At 48.4% G+C, this 9,422-nt stretch overlaps 1 protein-coding gene across 2 annotated transcripts; it reads left to right on the top strand.

Annotated features, from left to right (window-relative positions):
- The first annotated feature begins 470 nt into the window (after positions 1-470).
- Positions 471-9,218, top strand: NDUFA2 (NADH:ubiquinone oxidoreductase subunit A2). 2 transcript variants are annotated; one of them, XM_083358363.1, is made up of 3 exons: positions 471-550; positions 2,543-2,649; positions 8,989-9,218. In XM_083358363.1, the coding sequence occupies exons 1-3, from the start codon at positions 480-482 to the stop codon at positions 9,078-9,080; spliced, it is 270 nt and encodes an 89-aa protein (XP_083214489.1). In that variant the 5' UTR covers positions 471-479; the 3' UTR covers positions 9,081-9,218. The 2 variants fall into 2 exon arrangements, with proteins under 2 accessions (XP_083214489.1, XP_083214488.1); XM_083358362.1 differs by lacking the exon at positions 471-550 and adding an exon at positions 930-1,326.
- Positions 9,219-9,422: the final 204 nt, after the last annotated feature.

Consider the following 9,422-nt stretch of genomic DNA (forward strand, 5'->3'; position numbering starts at 1 on the left):
TTGTAGGTTGATTTCAACGGCTTTCCGGGTTCTCTGCCTAAATGTTTAGAAACTTATTCAGTTAAGCCTTTCAAGGATCTCGCATTAAAACTAGCAGACAAATCTCGGACTTCTGCACGTCTATTCAACAGATTGCAGCAAACTTGAAATGAGCTTTTCCTATTTTTGTAGGTTGATTTCAACGGCTTTCCGGGTTCTCTGCCTAAATGTTTAGAAACTTAAACGCATCACTCTTTAAAACGATACATAACGTCCATACAGGACTTTGCGATATAGACTGCAAAGATAACAATCTAGCGATCTTTCATATGACCTGGCCTAGCAAGGCTCTATTTGGTTCTTATAAAAATGTTGGTCTCGCTTTGTTGCTGCCTATGTTTCTTCATGGATCAGCCGTTCCATCGCTGCTGTTCTAATTTTTCGCTGATTTCTATGCGTAGAAGAAATCCCTAGATCCAAGTAGCTCAGAAAGTTCGGAGATGAGCAACAAAGATGCTAAGCTAAGGGGTCTGGAGGCTGAACCTTACCAGGAACGATTGAGGGAACTACGGTAGGTATATGTTATCTAACGAAGAGAAGCAGTAGAGGCGACATGATAGCTGTCTTCAAGTATTTGAGGAAGTGTCACAGAGAAGAGGGGTTCGGCTTGTTCTCCAAAGCACTTGACAGCAGGGCAAGAAAGTATCGGTGGAAGCTAGTAGTAAGAGAGTGATCCAAACTGGAACTAAGGAGAAATTTCCTGACAAATGAGAACAATTATTCAGGTTTCCTGCCTTGGACAGGGATTTGGACTAAACGAATAATCAGAATAGAACTGGAAGGGACCTTGGAGGTCTTCTAGTCCAACCCCCTGCTCAAGCAGGAGACCCTATGCTATTTCAGACAAATGGCTGTCCAATCTCTTCTTAAAAACCTCCAGTGATGAAGACCTTCAAGGTCCCTTCCAGCCCGATGATTCTAGTTTGCAGTTTTCAGTCCAGAACTTGTGCAGCCAGATACAGCTTTAAATCAAGAAAAAAAAACATATATGAGTTTTGTATCTCTTTAAACATTTATATAGGTCTATAAACCGCGGCAAGGAATTATGTATTGATTACCCATAACACCTCGCGAGCTTGTCATCCTGTTCGCGTCATTAAGTGCCGGTCTTCTGCTGAGCGCCGGATTGGCCTTAGCGCAGGCGCAGCAACGCCCACTGCCCGCGGGACTGGCGGTCAGCATGGCGGCCGCCGCAGTTGTCCGAACCGTCGGGGGCAACCTTGCCCAGAATCTCAAAGAAATTCGGATCCACCTTTGCCAACACTCGGCAGCTAGTCAGGGAGTCCGGTAGGTGAGAGGCGAGCAGGGATCTTATCCGATCCCTTTGTGGAAGGGCATGAAAGCTGCCCCGCTTATCCCTTGGCGTTGCGCATCGCGCGGGCTAAAAGGTGGATAGCATTGCCCAGCTTGGCGGCGGTGCAATGTGGGCATTTGAATAGGTTTCACTTAGTACGCTTCAGTATATTTGGCTGTGCGAAGAAGCCGACCCAGAGTAAATGACTGGGAGCACTGGAGGTACCTGGTATACAAGGTATCGGAGGAAACAAAAGTTCCTTTCAGAAGTGTCAGAAAAAGGGCTGCTTACTTAGGAGTTGCTCAGTGGATAGGCTGGCTGGGAGAAAATAGCGAGGTGCCCTCTGGGCTGCTATTAAGCTTTGTAGGAGGAAGCCTAGGAGGGGTTGATCCTAGTCCTTCCTTACGTGTCAAGGCAGACACGTTTCAAGGCAGACGGGATTAAAACAAATCCTGATTTCCTTACAATACAGAGAGCAGAGGAATTTTTAAGGGTGAATCATGATAGGACAGGCAGAGAGGATACATTGTAGCTAAGCAAAAAGGAGAAAAGATTTATTTATTTTTATTTTTATTCCATTTATATCCCGAAGACTCAGGGCGGCTTACAAGCTTAGCAGTAGCCTTCATTCTATGTATATGCCTGCTTGTTAGGGCTTTCACACACACCCCAAGCGGCATTATTACAAAGTCAGCTTAATTGCCCCCAACAATCTGGGTCCTCATTTTACCTACCTCGGAAGGATGGAAGGCTGAGTCAACCTTGAGCCTGGTGGGACTCGAACCTGCACTAATTGCAGGCAGCTGGTGTTACTTAAGGAGGCATTAGCCCACTGCTCCACCAAGGCTCTTGGTGTGTTCCCTGGAGCACCCCCGCCCCCAGGAGAATGACAGAACCCCCAGAAAGAAACCGAAAAGAACAGAAACACCCACCCACCCCCAAACAAAGGAATGGATTCTGACAAGCACAATCTGTGATTATTTGTTAAATGTATTTGCTACCCGTATCACTGTTGAGAGACTCAGGGCAGCTTACAATGTCATAAAAACAGCAATATAAAACATTAAAGTTAAAACATTGAACATTAAAAGTTAATCAAAACTGGGTAAGATATGAATCAATACACACGCTTTTTGTAGTTTTGGTAATGGAATGGAATAAAATTCTTGAACTGAATGTATTCTATTCTACTTGTTAAATTCTTTGCAGAGATTTCATTGAACAGCACTATGTCACATTGAAGAAGGCAAATCCAGACTTCCCCATCTTGATCAGAGAGTGCTCCAATGTTCATCCTATGCTTTGGGCTAGATATGGTGAGTTAGAAAGGGATTTTCTGTAAAATTCTTTTGCAAGCACAATAGAGACAGTTTGTTCAGTTCACTCCACAGGGTTTGTTATTGATCTCTAAAGCATTTTGTTTGAAATATATTATTGTTAAAAATGGGAGGGTTTTCTGCAGGTATGAATTGCAGTTGTTTGTAAGTCAAGGCTATTTTCACATAAACAAGTGATGCCAACAGAACATATGCACATGTTGGCTTAATCTATCAAAAGAAATATATAGTATTACAAACAAAAGATAGAGATTCAATAGACTTTTGTGTTAATTCTGTTACATAATATATAACAAACCTATGTTGAATTCTACATCCTTGCAACAGAGAGCAAAGAAATTGGCAGGTGCCAATATAGAGTAACTAGCAGAAAGGAAAATCTGTTAGAATCATAGACAAAAACAGGTGCTACTGTTAGTTTCTTTTACATAATTTTTACTTATCTTATAATACATTTATTTTAAAAATAATGTTTTAAGAATCTAAGAGTGTCTAAATATAATATATTCAATTTACATTTTCATAGAAAAATTTCTGTCACTCATAATTTATGTTGGGGCTGATTTTCTATTATCAATTGCCTAACTCAGGGGTCGGCAACCGGAAAAAGGCAAAGAGCCACTCAGAACCGGTTCCGTCACAAACACAAAAAAGTGGGAGCCGCAAAATGTGCACGCGCGTGCATGCACGCACGCGCATGCGCAAAACAAGGCAAAACGTGCACCAGCCCTGCCCCCATCCACCTCCAGTATGGATGGCTCTGCCAAAAGAAAAGCAGCCGAAGCAAGCCTCCCATTGAGAGAATGGGGCGGCGGAGGCTTGCAAAAGGCGGATCCAGCCTCTGCCAGCAGACACGCTTGCAGCTTGCAGAATGGCGGATCGAGCCTCTGCTGGCGGCAGAGGCTTGCAGAGCGCGGATCCAGCCTCTGCCGCCGGCAGAGGCTGGATCCGCCGTTTTGCAAGCCGCCGCCGCCCCATTCTCTCAATGGGAGACTTGCTTCGGCTGCTTTTCTTTTGGCAGAGCCATCCATACTGGAGGTGGATGGGGGCAGGGCTGGTCCCGTGACAGCCAGTCGGGCAAGCAACGCGAAGAGCGGCAGGGCTTTATTTTTGCACCGTGGAGCTCCCCCTCCCCCCAAACTCCCCCTCCCTCCCACTTCCCAGAGCTGAATACAGGGTATTAACCGGCGGCGGAGGCTTGCAGAACGGCAGATCGAGCCTCTGCCGGCGGAGTTTGGAGTTGGGTAAGGAAGCGCAAAATTCAGGAAGGAAAGCGGGGCGGCGGGCGAACGGGAGACCTGCCGACGTTTGGGGAGGTTTGGGGAGGTGCACGCCGGGGAAAAGGCTGGGAGAGGAGGGGGTCCGGGCTGGGGGGGAGGGATGGGGTGGGGGAGAAGGAGGCTTCCCGGGCTGGGGGGGAGGCAGAAGCGAGGGATCAGGACTCCTCCCGCTTGGCTGCTGCCGCCGCCGCCACCACTCCTACGGCCGCCGCCACCTGCTCTCTCGGCTGGTTGCTTTCTGCTTCTCTCACCTGCCCTGCCCCCCCCGCCTGCCCTCCTTCCTGCCTTCCTTCCCTCCGCCTCGCCTTCCCCGCTCCCGCGTTTTCCCTCTCCCCGCCTCGGATTCGGGGTGATTCCCCGGGAGAGGGCGATGGGATTCCAGCAAGCTTTCAAGCCTTCTCGGCGGTCTCCGGCACGGCTCAGGAAGCGTTTCTGTGCCGCCCGGCCGGAGCCTTTGCCTCCTTCCCTCCCCCAAGCGAGGCGTCCTTTTTCAAGTTGCAAAACCAAGCGGGGTGAAGCGGGCTGTCGGGAAAGACATTCAGGAGGGTCATCCTGGAGAGGAGAGGGAGCGGGAGAAGGAGGAGGAGGAGGTGATCGACTCGCCCGACCCAGTCCGGGCCGGCCAGCCCCGTAACATCCGAGCTTGCACCGCGGGCGGAGAGGCAGGAAGCCAAGAGGAAGAAGACCGCCAGGAAGCTGCCTCTGCAGCCGCCGCCTCCTCCTCCTCCTCCGCCGCCGCCTCTGTCTCTGCCGCTGCTAGGAAGGCTGCCGGTGCTGCGGCCGCCTCTGCCACTGCCTCCTCCGCCACCAGGGCCCGACCGGAGGTGTCGCCGCTGGAGGAGGAGGAGGCGGCAATGTCTTTCCCGACAGCCCGCTTCACCCCGCTTGGTTTTGCAACTTGAAAAAGGACGCCTCGCTTGGGGGAGGGAAGGAGGCAAAGGCTCCGGCCGGGCGGCACAGAAACGCTTCCTGAGCCGTGCCGGAGACCGCCGAGAAGGCTTGAAAGCTTGCTGGAATCCCATCGCCCTCTCCCGGGGAATCACCCCGAATCCGAGGCGGGGAGAGGGAAAACGCGGGAGCGGGGAAGGCAGGAAGGAGGGCAGGCGGGGGGGGCAGGGCAGGTGAGAGAAGCAGAAAGCAACCAGCCGAGAGAGCAGGTGGCGGCGGCCGTAGGAGTGGTGGCGGCGGCGGCAGCAGCCAAGCGGGAGGAGTCCTGATCCCTCGCTTCTGCTTCCCCCCCAGCCCGGGAAGCCTCCTTCTCCCCCACCCCATCCCTCCCCCCCAGCCCGGACCCCCTCCTCTCCCAGCCTTTTCCCCGGCGTGCACCTCCTCAAACCTCCCCAAACGTCGGCAGGTCTCCCGTTCGCCCGCCGCCCCGCTTTCCTTCCTGAATTTTGCGCTTCCTTACCCAACTCCAAACTTTCTCTAGCGCCCCTGTGCTTTAGGAGGGGGAACCAAAGGCGGAGCCGTTTCTCTCTCTCCCCCCCCCCCCCCCCGCTTTTGCCGCTCCCCCACCCAACCAGTATCCCGCTTCTCCTTCCTCGGCAGCTTTGCAGATGGGCCACACACACACACACACACACACACAAAAGCACAGAGAGTTCCCCTTCCCCTTGTACAGGAATGAAAGGCCCCCCGAAGGAAGCCCAGCCTCTTCACCGCACCGATCCGCTGAGGAGGAAAAAAGCTTATTTCTATTGCCACGTGCAAACTAAATTAAAACAACTTGGGAAGCTCGCCCGTGGGCTGCATTTAGAAGGATTTGGGGGCTTTTGTGATTTGCTTCGCCTACAAGTGCCTTAACCACGACTAGCCCATGGCTCCAATTCAACAAATTCCCCAAACAACGCAATTCCTTGCAGCGATGCGGACAAGAGGGAAAGGAAGCCCAGCGGCCGGACTGCGCTCCCGCCCTGCCTCCCCAAGGGCTCGTGCGCGTCCTAATGGCTTGCGCGCGGCCTCTCGCAAGGTTGCTGCCCCTCGTGAGCCCGCTGGCTCCGTCTCTCTCTCTCTCTTCCTTCCTCCCTCCCTCGGTCTCCCCATCCCCCTTTTCCGGCTCAGCCCCACTTCACAAGGAGACCAAAACGGGGACATCATGGCAGAGCGGAGGAGACACAGGAAGCGGATCCAGGTACCGGGCTGGCTTATCTCCTCCCTCTTTTCGCAACCGCTCTGCGGGATGAGTTTCCCTTTTCCTTCTGGCTCACCCCCCCCCGCCGGGTCACCCTTCCCTCCTCCCCCTCCGCCTCCTCCGAGGCCGCCGCCAGTCAGCATCTCTCCTACCGTTTCTGCAGCTTTTCCGTCACCCCCGCCGCCGCTCCCCCTTCCCCGCGGAGCCGGCCGCATCCAGCGCCTTCTTCCTCTGGAGGGGAAATCGTGGCCCCTCCAGTTCCCGCTTCTTTGGGCCAAGCGCCGCCTTGAAGGTTTGGAGAGGTGCGCGCGCACCTCCACCCGTTCGGAGAGGTGCGCGCGCACCAGGCGACTGGGAGCCGCAGGAGACGGCTCAAAGAGCCGCATGCGGCTCCGGAGCCGCGGGTTGCCGACCCGTGGCCTAACTAAATGGACCTCCCAGTGGCCAAATGCTTGAAATGTATGATGTCCATAAATATCTGAAAACAGGATTTTAATCATGTAATGGGAAAAATAATTACTACCAGTATTATGGGGGGCATCTTTCTTCTATCTGTATAACAAATTGTGATGACATTGAATCTTTATTTCTAAAAATCTGACCATCAAAATATAGTACAAGGCAGTGAAAATAATAAGCCCTGTATGGACTAATGGATAAAGTTGTTGACTGAACAAAAGTGCTGTATTATTGTTATAGTAAAACTTAATGTCTTTGTGGAGTGAATATATTTGCCCACATCCCTATTAATAGATCTTTTTAAAATTGTACCATCTAGTTCAATTGTAAAGCAGGATACATTTCAGAACTAGATGGGAATGGGAGAAATTCTCTGCTTGCAATGAGTATTGCAATCTAAAAAGGGCCTTCTGTGACTCATAAATGGTAGACTATACTCCTAGATATAGTCTTCTATTATTTTGATCTCTCACTTGTCCAAATTCCTGGTTTAGAGAAAATTGAACAATTGACGAAGCAAAATTAGGAGGGACATATGTGAATTTCAGCTCTGGCTGTGTTCATATAATATGCTTAACAAGCCAGCTAAATTGGTTGATATTCTGGGCATTGTATGCACTAAGAAGATAGGCAATAGAGTAAATAGATAAATACAACCTATGAAAATGAGTTGTGTATAGACTACAGGTACTTCTCGAGATAGACAGCTCACTTAACATCCATTTGAAGTTATGAACCCCCCAGAGCTACATACGATGCTGTTTCAAAGCTATGGCAGCTGCAGCAACATGATGGTCATTCAGCCTTACAATTGATCACAAAGATGCTGCAACACCCCCACCCCTTTCATCCCATCCCACCCCGTTGGGAACTCATAGTGCTTGGGCCTGTTCCCAATGCATCCTGGAAGCAGCTTTCATTTTCCTTGTGGAAATGGTGGCTGCTTTTTAAATTTTCTGCCCCTATCAGCTGGCTGTCAGGAGGTTGCAAACCTCTCCTGACTCTTGCTAGGCTTTGGGGAAATCAGCTACCTGCATGCAAAGACAGCAGCTTCAAATGAGCATCTCAAAACCTTTCCCTTGTTTAACCCCTCCCTCCCCCAGAAACCCATATGTCTTCAATAAAAAAAAATAAAAAGCTGGGGGATTTGTTGATCTTTCTCTCCGCCCCCCCTCCAATCTCAATTTTTTTTAACTATCCCATTTGTCAAATTTACTGCATGCCTGGAAAAAGGGTGACAAAATCTGTAAGTTACTTATATCGATGAGTGACTGCCAGGCTGAAGAGTAAAGGAAAGAAGCAAACAAAATCTTTCTGCAGCCTGCATTGAGGAGATGAAGAAAAACTCAAGTCAAAATGTTCAGGCGGTTAGAGCACAACATGTGAAGCAAATGGGCAGGGCAAAAGCTGAGCTTTTAATTGCTATTTATCTGACTATTTATCTGACTGCTATTTATCTGACTGCCTTTAGAGCAAAATTTATGTTATGTTTAATTAATTTAATTTAAACTAAATTACTGGATCAGGGAAATACTGTCGACATAGTTTGTTTAGACTTCAGTAAGGCATCTGACATAGTAGACCACAGCCTACTTTCTTGGTAAGATTGAAAAATGTGAGGTAGACAGTATCACACCAGATGGATTCGCAACTGGCTGGCCAACCACACTTAATGCGTAGTCCTCAATGGAACCACATCTAAATGGAGGGACGTATGCAGTGTGGTACCTCAAGATTCTGTCTTAGACCCAGAATTCTTCAACATCTACATCAATGATCTAGACTAGGAAGGGGAACGGGAACTCATCTAGTCTGGTGAAGAGAGGGATTAGTGATGACATGATAGCATTTTTCCAATACTTCTCTGTGACAGAGAAGAGGGGGTTGATCCATTCTCCAAAGCACCTGAGCGCAGGACAAGAAGAAACAGATGGAAGATTATTAAAGAGAGATCCAACCTAGAATTAAGGAGAAATGAGAGCAATCAGTGGAGAGGCTTGCTCCATCACTGGAGGTTTTCAAGAGATTGGACAACTGTTTATCTGGAATGGTATAGAGTCCCTTCCAACTGTTATGACACTATACTTGTGACCGTAATAAGCAGGCTGCATTATGGTTGTAGGTCAAGGACTATCTGTATTACAGAAAGTGCTGCTGGCACATCACAAAGAAAATATATCTTCCATCAATGTATCATTTAGGAGCAGCCTTTTTTTTTCCTTGTACCATTCAATGCCAGCTGAAAACATTTTAGAAAAACAGTACTGTGCATATATATATATTATCCCCATGGGGCAAGGCTTTTCTCTGAATTGTATTAGCAAATTTTAGATAAGCAATTCACTCATAAAAGACCTGTAGATTAAAAAACACAATTGTCTTTTGAAACCTTAGAATTATCTTTGAAGTCTGTAAGACTTTTTTTTAATCAAATTTGCTTTTTTACAGCCTTTGGCCTAGAAAAGAATGTGTCACTGAATAACCTAAATGTGGACCAAGTTGCCAAAGCCTTGGAGAATGCTGTTAATAGCAAAATATGAAGATAATCCTATATTCGTGTTTAATTCTAAAACACTATATATATATTCATTTGTAATTTCCATGTAATTAATTGTGATCTAAAATAAAGTCGTGTACAATGTGTCCTGTTTTGGTCAACATATGTACCAGGGCAATCTAAGCAGTGTAGTGAAAACATGCAGAGCAAAACGTCTAGAATTCTTTCCCACTCATTTACCAGCAGTGTGTCAACGCTGCTAACATGGGATGTTCTTGCTTTGACAAAAGATGAAGTAGCAGCTATTTTATATTTCTACTTCTGTATCACTTTTAGAGTTAAAGTTAGATGAAGAAGAGAGGGGGAAGAATATGCATGGGGGATT

The sequence above is a fragment of the Vipera ursinii genome (genome assembly GCF_947247035.1).
Source record: "Vipera ursinii genome assembly, chromosome: 3".
NCBI classification, from domain to species: Eukaryota; Metazoa; Chordata; class Lepidosauria; order Squamata; family Viperidae; genus Vipera; species Vipera ursinii.